Here is a 20,733-nt window from a genome sequence, read left to right on the forward strand (position 1 = left end):
TTGTAAATTAAATAAGTAGGTATAAGTTTGAAAAGTGTATGTTATTTATGAAAAGATGCATTGCCTTTTAATTGAGTCTTATGATCTCAATCACTATTTTCTTTATAAAATAGATTACATACCTATCTTGTGTAATTTGTTCGTCGAATATTTTAACTAAGCAATGGGAGTTTATAATTTACAAAATAGTTATTTTATAATAAGACCTGAATAAGAAGTTTAGAATATTTACATATAAATATACGACTAATTGAGGCAAATATAATGGCTAAATACGATGTTCTTAATCATTATAAATAATAGGATTGGTTAGGCGAACTCGGTACGATTGAGGCTTATTAGGTTGTAGGTAGGGCTATATATAAAGTTCGATTCTCTCTTTAAGGTGATAAGAGAATCACAATAATTTTTGCTTTTTTTTACAATATAATTATTTCGATTTTAATCAACATCATAGTTATGTCACTGAAATGTTCCTGGGAGGTTTTTCAAAATATCAATGCTATGTTATTGCGATGTTACATTAATGTTTCAATATACATTACATATGCGTTGAAAATTACTCTAAAGCTGGATCGTCTATTTTGGTCATTAGCGTATGCATAATCGTTGTTTCAACATGATTTCACCAAAAAAGCCAATGTTACAATGTTGCTTGAAACATCCCATACAAGTAAATGCAACAAAATATTGCACGGTGGGTATTCACAGCACAACGACAAATGCAAAACGACGAATCACAAAACTGCCGGTACAAAATGACCATCTAGAACTAGGGAACACAAATTAGAAAAATAGTGACTGTTGTCACGAACGATATTTACCGGATAGTTGTTCACAGGATTCACAAGAAAACGTGGTTTTGACAAACTTGAGAAACAGGGCGAAAAACGTAGAGACGATGAAAATTTGATGTGCACACCACAAAGACACAAAAACGAGAGAGAGGCGGTGCCAACAGTGGCGTAGGTAAGGGGGGATTGGGGGTTCAACCCCCCATTTAAAATATTCTATAATAATATAAAAATAATTTTTTTAATGTACCCATATTTGTTTTTTTTCTATTACTATAATAATTTCAAGTTAACCCCCCCCCCATTAATAATCTATACCTACGCCCCTGGGTGCCGACGATATTTACCACAAAGGCTCTGGCCGCCGGACACCACAATAAAGATAAAATGCCTTAGTGCCACCACACAAAACTGAAAATTAATGAACTTTGTGGCACTGAGAGCATGACTGGAAACCTTAGATCATATACAATGGATGGGTCATACAAATAATTTGTGAAGCCAACAACAGTAGGACATCTTATCATTAATTTTTAGCGCAAATATTAATTAATTGATTATTGAACAAGATAACGATTAACTATAAAGTATAAGTGATTGTTAAGTTTCTAATTGCATTATTATAATAATATAATTAATTATATTGTATTTGCTACGTCAAAATGATGATCAATAACAATGTTTCGTAAATTCAGAATTAGTGATGCCTAAATTCAATTTTAAGCCGAAAAACAGATTAACATTTGATAAGCATGCGCAGATGTCACCGGTCTTTTAGTTATGTTAATTCAACTCATTCTACATGTGTGATATGTGATGATTCTATCCATTGTATATGATCTAAGCTTGAAACTTACACGAAACATAACTGATAAAATTTGAAAACGTGGAATAACGACATTTTCATGCGATGGTATGCACCTTATGCATTCTGCACATGCGCGTAATTTATTCACCACAATCATAATGTTAGACTGTTATCAATATGTTATATCAAATCATTATAATATGTTAATTATATTATAATCATATAAGTTTTGAATCAAACTATTCAAAATTTAAACATACTACATACGTATTTTACATTTCTATTTATGCTTCGATCATTTCAATAAATAAATCATTATACATACCAGATACATTTGAAAAAAAAAAATCAAAAGCAATAACTATCTATTTACTGAAATAATCGAAGCACGAAAAAAAATGTTAAATATGTATGTAGTATGTTTAAATTTTGAATAATTTGATTCGAAACTCATATGATTATAATAATATTATCGTATTATAGTGATTTGATATAATATATTGATAACAGCCTAACATTATGATAGTAGTGAATAAATTACGCGCATGAGCAGAATGCATAAGGTGCATTCCTGTGTTTAGACACTCCTCGCGCACGGAGACTTATCACAGTCGCCGACGAGGGCCGCGGATACGCAGCGCACCGCTATGCATCGCACAAAAATGATGACATGAACAAAATTTACAAAAAACAATATTGGCGCGAACAAGTGGGGTCGTCGAGCAATTGATTCTTGGCTTCTTTCCTTCTATTAAATGCTTCTTTACAGGAGTTGTTGAACCACGGTTTCCTTGTTCTCTTTTGTTTGCCTATTACTGTGTCTGTGACCGTTTTTATAGCATCCTTAACCACATTCCATTTAGTATCAATTGTCTCTTCTTGACTTATGTTTAAACTGTTCATTGTTTCATGTAATTGTTGCTTGAAAATTCCACATATATTGGTATCCTTTAACTTATTCACGTCATATCTTTCCACTAATGTTCCTTTTCTAGATATCAGTTTCTTGAGTTTTCCTTTAACTAGGTAGTGGTCTGAATCACAATAAGCTCTTCTGACTGTTTTGACATTTTGTATACAATTTTTTAACCTAGTATTAATCAGAACATGGTCTATCTGATCGACATATCTACCATTCGGTGTCTTCCGTGTACCCTTATAGATGTTTTAATGTGAAAACATTGTGCTTTTCACAACAAGTCCTCCACCACTTGCAATATCTATGAGCCTGAGTCCATTCTCATTGGTTACATCATGAAGGCTATGGTTACCAATCATTGACCTAAATATATATTCTAAATATTTTCTAACTTGGCATTAAAATCTACTATCCTAATTCTACTTCGTAGGATTTCATTAAGCGTGTGTTCCAAGTTATCATAAAATTCATCCTTCTCCTCTTGAGTTTTTTCTTCCGTGGGTGCATGCCCATTCATAAATGTAATTTCGAAATATTGCGCTTCTGTTGTTAACACTGATATCCTTGGGTTAATGTTTTTGAATTCTCTTACTGAAGATACTAAGTTTTTGTGTACTGCGAAGCCCGTGCCAAATTGACGATGCTTATTACATTCGCCGTAGAATATAGTTGTTTTTTAAATATCTAGAGTTCCTTCACTATTCCATTTAATCTCTCGTAGGGCTACCAATTCCAGTCCATATCTCTCTGTCTCCTCAACTAAGCATTGTACTGCTACAGGTTTAAAAAGTGTGCCAACGTTCCATATTCCAAAAGATAATCCATTTTTCCTTTTTCCAGTCTTGCTTTCTGAAGCTCCACGATTCCGAGGCAAGTTTTTTATTAAGTAAGACTTTTCATTAATAACAAAAATATAAGCTTATATGTGTTTAATTTTTTAACACAGGGGTACATTTTAGACAGTGAGGTTAGGTATAGGTGCGATTTGCAAAGGGGCGCAATACTATGCAGAAGTCGTATTTTATTCTACTTTCAAAATTATACTTTTTTAAATTTATAGATTTTGTCTTAATGTACAGACTACTTGTGAATTTAATGATGAAATTATGAAAATAGTTCAAGGGAATTTGGAAAATTGTATAGAGAATTTCATACCAATAAAGAAATTATCGATGAAACCAGTCTTAGAACAAGTAAAGCAAATTTTTAAAATTTAAAATTTACACTGCAATATTAACTAATAAATATAAATTAAATTCTTAAAAAAATTGGTAAAATTAAAAGTTGAAAAATAATATCATTGCATCAAATTTTGAATTGCTAAAAAAAGCATTTTTTTTTCTAAGTTTTCCAAGAGCGCTAACGAGTCTTTCTACGCCACTGGATGTAATATAACATAATACTGCTGTGTATGATGTGGTTCAAAATAAATTCTAAGTGGGATCAAAAATTATGGGAGTTCAATAGTTTGTATTTATCGACTACATTGAATAGAAGGGTCTAATGAGTATCATAAGCGCTCCCAAAATTATTGCAGAAGTCAAGTAATACAAAAGCTCATAATCACCCACCTCGTAGAATAAAGTTGGATTAACGTGATGACATTTATTAATAAATTTAAAGTATGTATCTTTTGATTAGACATATGGGACGTATTAGACGTATGTCTAATATGGACGTGTGGTGCAAATTACATAGTGAGAAGATACGACGCACAAAAAACATATGTAACATTTACTACTTGTAGGTGGTGCAAATTACCACAGCCAAAACTTTAATTTACAATTAAATTTAATAGACTCATCACCTATCACCACTGAAATCATCTATGGATGAACTATACATAGTTATTAATTAGGTTCAATTTTTTAGGGAAAAAAATTCTCAAAATAGATTTAATTCTTCGTTATATGTACAAGATATAGAGATACAACATTTAACATAAAATAACCAATTTTATTTACATTTAGTAGATTCATAAATGTTGTCGGCGAATCGGGTTGTCGTCTGTCGCCAACCCAATATCGTCAAATTTATATAACGCTTACGTTATTTACTTAAATTTTATTATTAGATCATAGTATTACGTACAACATAAACACGTATCCAAAATAATATTTATGTCTCCTGTAATTTTCAATAATGGCAAAATGCCCCCCTCCACAATAGGGAAGAGGATACGATAGAATATATTCCTTCTCCTATTTTAATAAATATTAATTTGAACCTTAATGTCAGTTTCAGTTTCAGTTTCACTAATTACAAATATTTTATCATTAATGGGACTAATATAGTACGCACGAAAAGAAAAAATGTCTTTTATTACTTAATAAAATATAAAAATAACATTTTTTAGATTCTGTGTAAAAAAGGAATGTACTGGTTTTACCAAGTGTAATTTTTAGTTTTTGTATCCGTATGCACGATTTTGATCATCCACATGTTCTAATCATAGAAGATTTCTAATATATGTTGATTCGTTGGTACTTTAAAGGGAGCTATTTTACGAATTTTCTCACAATTTTCTTAATTATTCCAAAAAACTGACGAATAGTTATAAAAACAACGTTTATGATGTACCGATTTACGACAAAATCAAATTTATATTTTCATCATATTTCAAAAAATAATTATTATAAACTTAAATTTTTTACTGAATTATTATATTACCATTGACTATATATGGTATAATTTTCAAGATTTTTTTGGACAAAATTGAAATTTTTAAATTTTCAAAGTTTTTCGAAAAAGTCGATAAAATAATTTTGGTTTGACAAATTCTTAAAAATGTAATATAAAGTACCTCTTACATATCTATTACTGATTAATTAAAAATTGAACTTAGTTAGTGATACACAAATAAATTTTATAAACGTTTAAAAACTATTAAAATTATGAAAATCCACTTCATTTTTATAGTTAAAATTATATAAAACTTTTATTTTTTACTTAGAACATTAAAAGTTCAATCTACCTTTTGCAGAAATTCGGTTCTTCTATCGTCCATCAATAGATTACCTATTTTTAAAAGTATGAACTGATCATCTCCAACCTCTTTCACTCAGAATCGTTTTATCGAGAGCAATGGTACATTGGTTTCAAATTTAAAAAAACCAATATAACATTACTATTTACATATCCCAGTATCTCACCCGACCTAAAAGTTTCGCCCTGACTGTGTACAAAATAGCGTTATATTATTTCTGACCACATCATAAGATTGTGAATAATATAGATTAACAGGTACAAAGAAACAAAATTGTTTTTACATATCAGTAAATAGTAAGGTTCAACCGTAGGTGTTTTCAATGTTACAAGTAATTATTATCAATTACCTTTGGTAGACTGGGTTTTAGTCGAATATGAACGGTAGGCGATGGGTTTACTTTTTGGCGAACTCATCTTTGAACATCACACGTATGCACCCACGCGTATACAGTCAGATCGAAGACGACAAAAAGATCCTGTAAATCGAAAAAAAAAACAATTCGGTATTAAATTGTCGACGGTACTCGTTGAAATATAATTTGTGATTGAACGCGACTGATTGCATTGCATCACCACACCTCTACATCATCAGCCGTTTTCAGTAAAAGTAATAATTAAAAAATAATAACTTGGGTGAATACATACTATAAACGTATTTATTTTAATCATATTGTAATTATTGATAAAACTACTCAATATGCGAGGAGTCCAATATAACATGTCCGACGAACATTGCGCTACAACGCAATTACCATTATTTTGATCGAATAACAACAGAAACGTCTTATATGTAGACATTTTATAGTAAAATTACGGCCATTCCATTATTAAACCGAGTAACGGTAGCAGAAAACGGATCATTATTTTTACATCCGGTGGTGTACATAATTTTTATTTTTTAATATTCGTATAATACAAGTAATAATTAATAATAATATTATTGTATTTGTTTTCGTTCTGATTACGACACATATTGTTATTGCGTGGACGTAAACGTAACCAAGTCGTTCGCATGCAATTATAACAACAAGAGCAATATGGAATTATTACTAGTTTTATAGCGCACACGTCCACTATAAGTGTATAGTAATAATCGAAACATGATTCTATATGACATCCATTGAAATATAAATATTAAGTAAAAGTATATATTAATCGTATAACTTCCTTATAGTTTAGCCCCTCAAATGTAAATTTATTACTAACGACACGTTTTCGTAAATTATCTACTTTCGACTTTGAATAACTTGCATTGTCACTATTATAATTAATTATTATGCACAAGCACTAAACATTTTTTCTTTTTCTACAACATTTAATTTACTATTCTTTGTTCGATAAATATCAGGGGCGTAGGTATAGATTATTAATGGAGGGGGTTTCAACTTTAAAGAATTAGTAATGGGCTGACGTGAAAAAATAAATATATTTTCCACGACAGTGAACGTTGTAACTAAAAAGATATTTTTGTTGTTAGTAGTTAGTGATGGGAAAAATCCGGATTAGCTGAAGTTTAAAAATACGGATTTTTGAAATTCAAAAACCGAAATCCGGATTTTACTGTAAACCCGGATTTCGGATTTGAAAACATTGAATCAGTATTTTTTTCAAGAACTATTTATAGTAAATACAAAATAATTAAACATTCTCAAAATTAAATAATATTTTGACCTATCCTAAATAAGAATCTCATATACAAATTTTTGTATAATATTAAATATATAAGTCAGATATCATAAAATAAAATTTAGTCGGTATTAGTTGTATCTCCGATAATAATGGTACGTAAGACTTAGTGTTTACCAATTATTAAGATATCTTATTCAGATCACCATCATATTGTCCGAGAATTAAATAAACGACTAAAAAGTGGTGTAATGAAAGTTATATGATTATAATACAGAAATTTGCAATAATAAACCCAAATCTCAGAATTTTAAATTCGAAAATCCGAAATGCGGATTTGACAGATTTTCGAAGAACCCGGATTTCATTCTCATCACTATTAGTAGTACATACATACAATTTTTTTCTGGTTACAATTATTAATTATTTACTGATTGAGAGTTTTAAATTGGGAGAGATTTGAATTCCCCAAACCTTCCCCTTATCTACGCCACTGATAAACATCACAATTTCATTACTGAATCGATTTAAGGCCGTGACTTAAAATAAAAAGTATGTTTAAAGCAAAAAAACATTAGGTGATACTACACGCAACAAGCAAACCCAACTAGGAAAATATGTTTATTGTATCATTATACCACAAGAATAATTAAAAAACTGTTAACGCTTATAATTATTTATAGTTTTTTAATGTGTACATACTTACTAGAGATTCGTAGGCAAATTATATATAACATCTTTTTAGTATTTACAATTATTATTAACACTAAAAAGAAGTGATATAAAACTTGCCTATTAGTCTCAAGTACAAACACATTAAAAAAAACTATTTAATACACATGACTAACAAATATCAATCCAAATAATATGATAAGCGTTAGTTACATAACATAGAATATAGTTTTAAAAATATTTTAAAAGATGTTTATGAATGAAGAAGCTAATTATTTTTTAAAAAACGCTTTTCATATCAATTATCATTTGAGTTAAAATACTGACATTGCAAACTATTTGCTTATACATTTTAGGAATTAATTAATAATAATTCATGTACTACAATAGTACACATTACCAATTTAAAAATTTATCTTCAAGTCCAAATTATTACTGAACAAAATCTTGGTAACATAATAAATTTCAATGCTACTACAATTTTCTACATGACTAACAATATACACACATTTTATGTTTAAAATATATGAAATTAAAAATAGAATAATGAATCCAGTAATATCGATTAAAATGTTCATTGCACCAAACATTAAATTTTGTATTCATCATCAGAACGTAATTAATATATAAATAATATTTTGACTCTTAAAGCATATTCTAAAAATTGATATATAATTATGTATTATTTGATGTTTTTAAAAATATAAACAAGAAACACAATTAGTCACATTCAAAAAGTCTTCATTAATATTACAATACGAAAGAAAATTATAATTGAGATATACTTAAAAATTAGTATAAATTAATATTATTCAATTTTAAAACAAAAATACATTTTTCTGAATATTTTGAGGCATATAAATCAATAAACACTATTAATCGATAACATTAGAATATATTAAATATCATGAAAACTATAATACAGTGATTCAAATACTAAAAAAAAAAAAAAAAAAATTACAGGTTTCATTTTTTGAAACAAGCAATGAAATTACATTGCATTAAGATAAAAATGAATTGATCACTTATGAAAAAATATAGTATAACTAGCAATTGTATGTATATAAGTAACTAAAATAATTTCAATTATTGATAAGGCTAATCAACAGTAAAATAAACTTACATTTTACTCATACAATAGATTTAACATTAATATTAATTAAAAAAAAAAATTAATAAAATTATCACCAATTAAAAAAATGTACAAGATAAAAATATATAGGTACAACTATTTAAGAAAAATGGAAACTTACAGATTATATAATTAGGTTTTTCTATATAAAAATAACTGATTTCCATAAAAAAAAAAAAGAACAGAATTATTCACACATATATTTTGTATTATTTTACAACCGCAATTTTAAAATATAATTCTAATACCTTATGCAACAAAGCACTTTCAATTATTGCTGATAATTGGCAGTTCATGCAACATAAAAATAAAATGAACAATTTACATTCAGTATTAATTTTTGGACATTTAAACAAGTTAAACTAAAAAATTTTAAAATATACATATGGAATAAAATTAAAGTAGATGCCCAAAAAATGACTGATACCCATTAATTAAATGATAGACAACAGCCGAAAAATATTAGACGTTGACTATCAATATAATACATTAAAATAAAATGAAATTGCAGTCTTGGTTATAACACATTTAAATGTTAGGATATTTTAAAACTATGATTATATATTAATTTTGAATGTTATCATAATAAAGATAATAAAAGGATAAGAAAGTTAAAGAAAGCAAACTAGAGAATGAAAATAAATGAATACTTAATGTTTAATAACAGGTTTATAGTTTCAATATTATTTTTAACGAAAAAAATAAAAATGTTTTAGAAAATGTCTTATGAGATTATAATATGAAGACTAAATGAAAAAAATATAAATAAACATTCAACAAACAACTTCAATTGATTTTTTTTTTTACATATGTAATAAAAATTTAAAAAAAATAACTTTTTTTTAATAAAAATAAAATAAAAATTTTATATTGTTCATTAAAAATATAAATAATGAACTCCAATATATTCCATTAATTGTATTACAATTTTACAATTCTAATATTATATACTCTACTTTGTACTAAATTTAAGTTACCACTAATAGGTAGATTGGTAGAAACAGAAAAATAACATTTATTCTAGAAATGATCGTTACGATAATGACAATGTATCTCGTATAAGCTTTTGAACAGCTGATCCAACTGATGGGCTGCTTGCACCACTGGTTAAATAATTTGTCTTAAATAAGTATGGTTGAATATCAGCAAATGATGTATCAAATACTAAATCTAATTCCGACTGAGGTGGTATACTAGGTAAATATTCATGTCTGTTCATTATTTCTGCTATGTAAATTATTTTGTCACTTAAAGAATCACTAATTTTTTCCTTCGATATTTGTCTATTAGTTTCATTACAAATTTTCAACAAATCCACACGCACGTTCCACACTTCCCAAGGTATACATTCAGATTGAAATGGCCATCTAGCTTTTTTTTTTTGAAAAAATTCTAATGTGATTTGTCCAAATGTGTGATTATCACGTCTAAGACATTCAGAAAATTCTGAAATATCATTTCGCAGTTTGCGGTCTAAATGTGGTGATGAACAACATATATATGTAAAGTCAATGAAATCACAATCAACATCTTGTAAACCTACAGTACCCATTGTATATGTACCGTCAGGGGCAAAACAAAATTTTCCAAGTGACCGATGTAGAAGTACAGTATGAAATAGACAGGAGACAGCTTCATCTACTTGAAAGCCTTCAACGCTTAACTCAAGACAGTGAGAACGTGCGTTCATTTCGTAGATGCGATGTGATCATTTCTTTTGTGCACAAATTGTAGAAAAACAGCATACACACTGCATACAAAACTGTAACAATACATGTTTATAAATATTATTATTCTAATTGGATATTCTATTATTTTATATATAAAGCACAATAAATGTGTCAAACACAGAATAATAGTAGACAACTTTTCAAAATAAATTTCTAATCTAAACATTTTTTTCTAATACTATATTTATTAAAATCAAATATGTAGGTACCACCTATATAGAATTATTTAATTAAATCAAACTCATGTAGATTAAATAAAGTAAATTTATAATCAATATCAAGTTAAAGAATATTCTTACTCGTGTATTGAAAAAAATAATTTAATTGAGAGGTATTTTTACAAACAACAAACAATGAAACTCATTTTGTAAAAATATTGCTTAAACAAATTAATATACAATAAGAAACAATTTTTGTAAGTATTCCAAAAATTATAATAATTATACTATATTACCCTAACAATTCAAACCAAACAAATACTAATAAAAATATAAAATAACAAGCATTAATATAAAAACTCGTTTTCCTATACTATTTTCTTATATAACAAAAACCATCATGCGATTGAATCATTGTATATATTTATAAAATATATGTCTAATAAAAAATTAATAATCTAATGTCCACATTGATCAACACTTAACTCAAAACCTTTTTCACTGTTTCAGATCCAAAATCTTAATTAACCCTATGTATGCTTAATATATTACCAATATAAATATTAAAGTTATATTTGTTTATGGTATTCATTTATATTATTTTATAATATTTATTTTTGTTAATAAAATATCAAATTTTTAAAAATATTTAATTTATAAATTTTAAAAATATATTTTTATTTTGATAAACCTTTTATCATAAATAACTAAGTACCTTTCCATTTAATTCAATATTATTTTTATTATTTGCTTTAAACCACAAAAATATATACTTACATAAACCAATAACTTTTAGTTCACAAGTTAACAATATACCAAAATAATATCAATATGTAGATACTTAAATTTATAATGAAAATACAATTTTTTTTTAACCATAACCTATTTCTTAAGAAATAGTAATGTAATAGATGATAAGTAATAATGTCGATTATCAATTTTTAAAAGTTGTACAATTTTCCGAAACTTCAAATTATAAAAATTATATCATCATTATCTTTAACTATGAGTATTAGTATTAAACAAAAATGTAATTATTAATCATAAGCATTAATTGAAAAAAAATGAGAAAATTGTAAGTTAGTTACATTAATACAATTTCATTATAATTTATCTTAATAAATCAAAAACTAAAAAACAAAAAAAAAAAGGTAATAAAATTAAATTATGTCCAGTATAATTGTTTCTTTTGATAAAAATCAATAATTTAGGTTTTTATTTAAAAATATTTCAAGTGTTAAATATGAAAAATGATTCAAGATTATTAATTCAATTTTAGTATGGTTTTATCTCACAAAATTACTCAACGAAATTTCTTGATAAAGAATTAAAGAAATAATAAACAAAACAGATGTATTTAATTCTAGGATCTAAATACGCTTTTTGATTTATAATTTTAGACACAATAATTAAAATACCTACACTGTACCAAATGTCAATCAAAATTGTTTTTTAAATAATATAATTTAATATTATTTTCATAAACAAATAAATATAGTAAATATTTATATATTTAAATGAATAAAATACTTATATTAAAATATACCTATGATTAGATAGAAATAATTTACCAAAATATAAATATACTAATGAGACATAAGTTAATTTAAGTTATTAAATAGTAAATACATTCACTTTATTTTAAATTGTATTTATATTTAATTAAAAAACTAAACTACTATAAATAACCAATGGATATAATTTACATTGTTTTTTAGAATTAGATAATTGAAGATCATGACAAATTAATTATACAAGTTAAAATTTAACATGTAATTTTTTTTAAAATTATAACAGCATTATTTAAAGATTAATTTATAATATAAGTTCCGTACTAACCTAAAATGTCGGGATCCACAGGTTTTGTGTTTCTGAATTTGTGTTGAGTTAAATAAAAAAAATGTGCACGCACAATTTCACTGATAAATGGTGATAGCCTGATATTGGCTACTTAATAAAATAATGACACATATAATACAATAAATGAATATCAAATATTAAAAAAAAAAAAAAATACAAATAAAAACTTAAGATAAAATTATAAAAATAAAAAAATTGAAAAATAACTTAAAAAAGAATCAAGCAACTTATGCCAATATGCAAAAAAAAAAAAAAATGAAGCCTCAAAATTAAATACTAATAATAATAAAAACCAATAGTAAAATAAGCCAAATTAAATATTTCTATTACAAACTATATGTATATAGCTAACTAACTATATGAAAGTGATGTAAAACTTTGATTCCAAAAAAATGAGATTCTTTTCTAAATATAATATTTATTTTATTGTTATTATAATCCACCTAATCAATCAATAAATGAAACAATAATAATACAGATATAATATTATTTACTATAAATAATACCAAAGTTAAAATCTGCCACACAAATACCTTAAATAATAATTTACTATAATACTCATTTTAGTACTTTAGCCTTTCCATCTATCAAATTGTATTAAATTATTTAAAAAACCAAAGTTTAGTTGAGTTTGAATGTTCTGTTAGTAAATAAATTGTAACCATGCAGAAATCATAAATGTTGATACATATTTTTAGAAATGATATAGATTATTTTTGTAAAATTTGATTCTTGAAAATATTCTTAGCAAATGATTTCTATAAAGCAATGTGATTGAAATATTTTAAATTGTACAACATAGTGAATAAATTATGGTCAACTTATTATTATTTTAATTGTAAATAGGGGGAAAACTTTTAGTTTTACAGTTAGGTACTAACTTTTAATAATAATGTATTTAATTGAAATTAATTAAAAATAATATTTACTACGCATCAAGATTTAGAAATAATGAGTATTTAAATGATAGTAAAAAAAATATATCTAACAAAATAGATAAGACATACAATTATTAATAATATAAGTTTAAGTGGTATAACCAATACTATAAGAAAAACATTTTTTTGAAAAAGATGTCCAAACACACTGCTGCAATATATTCAGAGGTAAACTTATGAGTTCAATATACATCATTAACTCATTGCACAATGGTCTGGGCATATATTATTATAATTCATAATATTTAAAGATAGAAATAAAATATTACCAAATAATAATACTGTGATAAGATAAATAAAAAATGTACATGGAACGTTCTAAAAATATCAGCCTCGCATACTATTCAAATAAATTAAGCTATTTAAAAGAAAAAGATAGACATTAGTACTTATTATTATTATTGTTGTTATTGTTAAAATGCATGTGTTGGTATCGTGACTGTTTGATAAAAAAACAGAACTAACTCCTAGTTTAGGAATTCTAAGAGGATGTTTTTTTTTTTTTTTTATAATTATGAACGTCTATTCAAGTACCTTGAAAACGGTTGCACTGCAATTCACCATTGATACATCGTTTTAGTTTCAAAACCAATTGATGTTAAAAAAATTACTTGTCAGAAGTCCACGGCAACAGTGGTGACAGAATTATGTAGCTCGAATAAACGTAAAAATATTGCGATGTAAAACACGGAACAGAAATAATCGACCGACTGCTATACAAATCACCGTCGTGATAACTCGTAGTACTCTAACCCTGAAGAACCGCGGAATGTTCGGAAACAACAGCGGGAGATTTTGGTTATTTATAGTAGGACGACGGTCGACGTCGCACAGCGGTTGTAAATAATAAAATACACCTTACACACACCGTACGAAATCATAGTTTAGAATTAATATGTTAATAGCGGTCGTTACAACAATAATTATCATTGTAGGCGCACAAAAACGACGCGTATAAAGACGAACCAGGTTAATCGGAAAACAAAAATGATAGAAAAATCGCCACGTGCACACATACACAACATGTAAAGGGCGAGTGGAGTGAAACAGGGTTACGAGTATGTTGAATATACCACACAATGGAACCCGATTTGTATTGTCCCGTATATACGATTACTTTTTTTCACGCGATTCTGTACAAGTTACATATTACTACATAAGTCCTTAGCAACAACTAAACCGTCGATTTCAACTATCATTACAAAATCTTGTTTAAACACGCTAACGTTTATTACGCGATCCCAGTATAAAAAATGACGGAGTGACCCAAATTAAAATCTAATAAACGTATAACGAAATCTGCATCTCATCGTTATTTTAATAATACTATACATCTATGTATTAAGCATCAATAATAATTATATATAAAAAATGTAATCTAAATATTTATTTTAATAAAAGTAATTAAAACAATTAATAAAATATATGAAATATACACGTCATGGTATTGATATGCAAAATCAATAGGATTATTTCAAGTTTCTTTACATCAATAATCGCTTACTGTTTTCCTAATGGAATAATGTACGTTTGCGCAGTAAATACACACACAACATACCGAAAAATTCTTATAAAAGTTTCTATTAAATATAAATTGGTCTAACATATCTGATACACAGCGTACAATAGTGAGAAACTGAGAGAACACAGTTGAGTTCAGAGGTGCTCATACTTGGACATCCGTTGGAACGGGCGCACTTGTCCCTTCCCCTTCCCCTATAATATGAACATGTAATTTAATAAATATAATTATATTTATTAATATTAGGACACGAAAAATACGTAAAATCACGAATACTTCAACCACTATAACTTCAACAATGGCCAATAAGTATGGACGTATATGAAAGGTATTAAGTGCGCAACAATGTAGTTAACAAAAAACCCGTCAAAAAATGAATGCAACCACGGACAGCGCGTGTTATTAAGTCCACTCATGTACGAGAATTCATACGATGGGTAGTTGCTCAACGACAATGATCGTTTATTATAGTAGTAATAGTAATAGTAGTAATTTTAATTATAATAATAATAACAACGAAGCAATGGTCGGCCGATGATGACAAAAACCAGTGTCAATGTGCGACTAGTGAAGACCCGAAAAGATGAATAATAACACGAACGAACGAGAAATAGTCGACCGGGTTCGGGGAGCGATGTGCCCTACTGCTTCCTCTCCTCCGCGTGTTACTCCTTCCAAAGAGGAGGGGCTCGGCACTCCGGTCGCAAGCCTTCTCCCTCTTCCGAGGCGCACGCACAAAGAATGGCCGGTGTGCGCGTACGCAATAAAACGTGCGAATACTAATAGGAAAACGGCAAGAATTCCAAAACCCAAGGTCGTATTCAGCACGTAATTTGACGATTCACGCTTGCGCTTTTTTTTTTCTTTTTTTATTAAGTCGCACACGCCGTACTGCGATTGAACTCATCGTTTTCCCCGATCCGCAAGCGCGTAAACCGTACGTACCTCGAACAACTGTGGTATCCGGACACGCGCATGCCACAAGACTGTACATAATAATGTCCGTCGCACAACGTCGTTGTTGTTTTTATTAACACAGATCACGTTTGAATACGAACCGTGTTGTTGTTAAAATATTAGAACCACCGTATTCGGATGGATTTTCTAGTCTTTTCGTCAAAGGCGAAAAAAGTCGGCTACCGTGTGCCGGAAACACGAAAGTCGTAGTAGCGGCAGCGAAGTAACGAAAACGAATAAGAGTCCGTCTTCACTTTACGGGGAACTATAACGGGGCGATAACAAATTTGGGCTATTAACGAGACAACACTTACGTGCACGGAGGGTTCGTGTCAGACGCTAACTGTTCTAGGCCTGCAGTCCCACCGAGACGGCGCGCAGTCGTGGAACATAACAACAATAACAGTGGGCCGGGACGTGAATCTATCTGCTCGGAACTGTCTCTGCCGATACGTATTCTCATGCGTCGGCGAACGGATGTGCAGCCAGTAGGGCCGGGGACTAGTGGAGCACCACACTTCGACGGAACGGACGTGGCGTAGTTACAACCGACCGTGTTGTACTCGCGTACGACGTACCGCTATCGGTCGACCAAGGGACTACTCGTAACGCGACGGTGTCCGGTGGTGATCGCTGGTGGAAGGGGCGGGCCGTGGACAAACGGCGGCGATTATTCCTGTCACCTTTGCAACGGACACGGGATTACGGCGACGACAAGCGAAGTCAGCACGCCACAAACGAATAGCGGGACACAGTAATCAGACACACAGTGGTGACGGGGAAACGAGAGGCGACGGCCGTCGGGTTGTCGACGAGCGACCAGGAAACAAAAGAGATCGGTGCGTGGATTCCGCACAATGGTCACGGTGCCGCCAACCCGACATCTACGTTAATATGCCATGACTGGCACCACTGTCGACAACGGTACCGTTACGAAATAGATAAAATCGGAATCATTATCTTAAATTGTGATCGAAACGGAATTCTGTTGTGAAAACGAAATAGCGATGTTACGAGTTCTAAACCCGACTGAAAATGGCATTCGATGTTGGTCGAATATTTGAAAATTATGAAAAAATGAAAAATAATAAGAATTTCAAACGCGATTGAACGCTGTTTTAGATTAATAATTTGATATGATCATCGTTAGTAAACTGTAAGTCGCTCGAGTCGTAAATTCAGACGGCTGGCATTGATGTCAAACGAAGTGGCCGAAATTAACTCTAAGGCTAGGCGCACACCTAAAGAGCAAAATTGTTCCGAGCTTTGCGGAACATTTTGTTCCAAACAGCTCGGAATAAATTCCATTCACACTGACAAAATATAACAGAACAAGACACAATAATTCTGGATTAATTTTTGTTATTAAACACCAGTCGTCAAGATGAGTTCTGACAAAGACGACGTCGTTGTGCCGCTTATGTGGCACTTTTTATTAAATAATGAAAGTAGTTAAAAAAAAAAAAACTCAAATATTTCGCCCTTGCACGTAATGTGTACAAATAGACAACATTTACGTATTTCGATTTGATTATAGCATAAGAAATACGACTTTTGCACAATTTTGCGCTCCTTTGCGATTCGCGCCCCTGGCGTAGCCACAGTTCGCCATACTCTTGCTTCGCCACTGACTAATCGTAAAATAAACAAATGACTTTGGTTTTCGTATTTTGCTCGAAGCAAAAATAGAACCGGACGGATCAAGATCGAACATTTTTTGTTTTGTCTTGTTGTATGTTGATGTTGACTGATTAGTGTGCACGCGTTATTTATTTTACACGTGTTCTAATGATGTCCAAACAGCTCCGAGCTGATCCGAGCTGCTCGGAGCAGTTATGCTCTATTAGACTAAGAGGTAAATGAAAATAATTTAGACATTTTTAAAAGACACAACAATACGTTAGAGCAGCGGTTCCCAAACATTTTTTTCTGCGGTGCTTTTTTTTTTGGATCCAATCAAGCCACGGTGCCCTGGCTCTGAATAACGTTAAAGAACAAAAAAAAAAAAAATTATTGATAACCGATTTTATTAATTTTAATAAAATTTAACTTAGTTATAAATTAATACACTTTTAAACTTAAAAAATAGATAAGTAAAAATAATTGTTATTATGACTATAAATATTATGCAAAAACATTATAAAGTTAAAATGAGAATATCCGATTATATAATACGATAGACAATTTTACATTATTTGCTATAAAGTTTTTATGAAAACAATAAGGAAAAATCAATCTTATACATTTTAAACTATTTGTTATGAACGGTAGACCGCGGTGCCCTTATAATGTTGTCGTGGTGCCCCTAGAGCACCGCGGTGCACAGTTTGGGAACCACTGCGTTAGAGTAAGGGACGTACATACCGATGTGCCGTGGGTAAAAACACCCGACGGGTAGGTAAATATTTTGTGTATTTATCAGATATTTACCCACTATAATATTTATCTATCAAACATTTGGTAAACATTTTTATTATTGTCAAACATAATCATTTTTATTAAATCAATTTCATTTCAAGATTTTAAGCGTTTTGGTTAGTTTTTAAATTCTAAGATTTATCTGCCTCCCATTATAAGTGTTATTGGTTTCAAAGTGAATAAAATTGACAAAAACTTCATAAATATAATTTATGTACTCTAAATCATCAGTCTTGGAAAAACATGAAAAAATGAGGAAACAATGATAAAAAAGTATTGTGATATCCATGGGTTGGTTTTAGCATTAAAAATAAATTTATCCAATTTATTGGGGTAAATACCCGGTATTTACCTGAAATCATATTTATCGGGTATTTGCCCATTACTAGACATGCCTATAAAATGTACACAAAATCTATTGATACGAAGATTAGTCAGTACTCTTGTGGCGCATAACAATATGCTCATGGTTATATTTTTAGTTTCAACTGAGTAGGTAATTAACAATCCAATGACGCTTGTTGTAACTATATCGCCCAAGATCTGAACAAGTAAACAGATTTTCAACGGGCGAGCTTTCAACTGATTCGCCTTCATAAGCCCTCAATGGGTTACGGGAAATTAACAGTATATACCAAATATATACCGTTGTCCGTAACCCTAACCTAATGCCATTTCAGGAAAGGATATTTTGAATAAAAGCGATTTAAAATCGAATTTACGAATAATGTTAAGATAAAAATCAGTTACTCTTATTATTCATACTCAGCGACAGATCTAGAGGAGCTCCCCCCCCCCGTATGCTTGCTCCAAGAGCTGTTGATTTATGGGCACTGCTACATCGATGCGAAGCGAAGGATAGATTGTAAACGATCATGACTTATGAACACTGAATCAGTAGTTTTTATGCGCAGTTTTACCAGTTGACCTCAGTTATTTTATGTGATATTCCCAACGCTAAATACGAGTATTATCGATGTAACATTGCATAAATACGTGGTGAACGGAGATTATTTACACTTGTTCGTTTTATGCATTACATATTATTTTTGTTGTTATTATTCAATTATAAATTCTTATATAATATTAAATGCACTTATTTGACTTAACCTTGTACGTTTTATCGATATGATTACGACTTATACATATTAAATTCAATGTTTACCTGCCAGTCACATCTTTACCGTTTTAAAATTAAATATCGATTTGTATTCAAAATGTAATCTTAGAACATACTAACCATCAGAATGTTTATTAAATAATCAAGTTCAATTATACAGTATATTTTTTGTACGTATTCTTTAATCGTATGAAAAGTAATATTTTAAAATTAAAATAATAAATTGGTACCTACGAATATAAATATGTGTAAAATAGTTACATTATAAATTATCTGTAATGCGACAATTATATATATTTCAGAAAAATTACTTAATTACTGTTTCTGTAATTGTTCGAGTGTCCACTGGTATATACCGTACACAACACATAAATTACTATGAAAATTATATTAATTATACTATTTAAATTCGTTACGTAATAATATAAATTGGATGGAAATTAGAAGTAGGTAGGTACATATCTGCAAAAATTTAATATTTAACATAAACATTTTTTAATTATACAGGTAATGCAACTGAAAATTTTTTTTTTCAAGGATTAAGAAAAGATATTGGGTGTCTCAAAAAAAAAAAAAAAAACGCAGGATTTAAATCTGCTATAAATTAAATTTATTTCTTTTAAAAAAACATAACAAATATATCATTCTCTTCAGGAGAAGTTTAGGTTTAACAGTGAAAAACAATATCAGGCATATGACCCTCCTAACTAGTCCTACAAGCGATTATTCTTTCCATAACATTTATCATCACTGGATAACACATTGCCCCATCAAGTTCGTTGAGGAAACGACAAATTTCTTTCCTAAGTTTCAAAACATTTCGAACTTTGTTCTGGTAAACTCGTGACTTAGTGTATCCCTATAAAAAAAAATCGCAAGATCGAGGATCGAGGGGGGTAGCTTTTTAGCTTTGGCCACGCAATGAAATTAATCTGTCCGAGAACTTATCACGCAGCAGAGGGATTGTTTCTCTTGAAGTATAACAAGTTGCCCCGTCTTGTAACCATACACTGAGTTTAGTATTTTCTTTAGCTTTTTTGGACCAAATGAAAATCATCGGGTCAGCTAGTGTATATATATATATATATATG

At 29.3% G+C, this 20,733-nt stretch overlaps 2 protein-coding genes across 4 annotated transcripts in view; both read right to left on the reverse strand.

Moving 5' to 3' along the window:
- The window catches only part of LOC112687808, a 27,205-nt gene extending 10,269 nt beyond the window's left edge, over nt 1-16,936 (reverse strand). Inside the window, exons 1-2 of the mRNA XM_025560761.1 lie at nt 16,419-16,936; nt 5,857-5,985 (exon numbers count right to left, since the gene is read on the reverse strand). Coding sequence (XP_025416546.1) covers nt 5,857-5,923 — 67 coding nt within the window. The 5' untranslated portion in view covers nt 5,924-5,985; nt 16,419-16,936. The remainder of the gene's footprint in view (nt 1-5,856; nt 5,986-16,418) is intronic.
- LOC112687809 (autophagy-related protein 101) lies at nt 9,840-16,407 on the reverse strand. Of its 3 annotated transcripts, none has more exons than XM_025560764.1 (2): nt 16,093-16,407; nt 9,840-10,701 (listed from the first exon to the last, which is right to left on the reverse strand). In XM_025560764.1, the coding sequence occupies exon 2, from the start codon at nt 10,627-10,629 to the stop codon at nt 9,973-9,975; it is 657 nt and encodes a 218-aa protein (XP_025416549.1). In that variant the 5' UTR covers nt 10,630-10,701; nt 16,093-16,407; the 3' UTR covers nt 9,840-9,972. The 3 variants fall into 3 exon arrangements, with proteins under 3 accessions (XP_025416549.1, XP_025416547.1, XP_025416548.1); XM_025560762.1 differs by lacking the exon at nt 16,093-16,407 and adding an exon at nt 14,160-14,932; XM_025560763.1 differs by lacking the exon at nt 16,093-16,407 and adding an exon at nt 12,667-12,806.
- Nucleotides 16,937-20,733: the final 3,797 nt, after the last annotated feature.

This window comes from Sipha flava, unplaced genomic scaffold (genome assembly GCF_003268045.1).
Source record: "Sipha flava isolate LNK unplaced genomic scaffold, YSA_version1 361_pilon_pilon, whole genome shotgun sequence".
In the NCBI taxonomy this organism is placed as follows: Eukaryota; Metazoa; Arthropoda; class Insecta; order Hemiptera; family Aphididae; genus Sipha; species Sipha flava.

What these genes read in the sequence shown, in the direction of transcription:
- LOC112687809 (XM_025560764.1), bottom strand. Translation starts at nt 10,629, where the DNA reads ATGAACGCACGTTCTCACTGTCTTGAGTTAAGCGTTGAAGGCTTTCAA.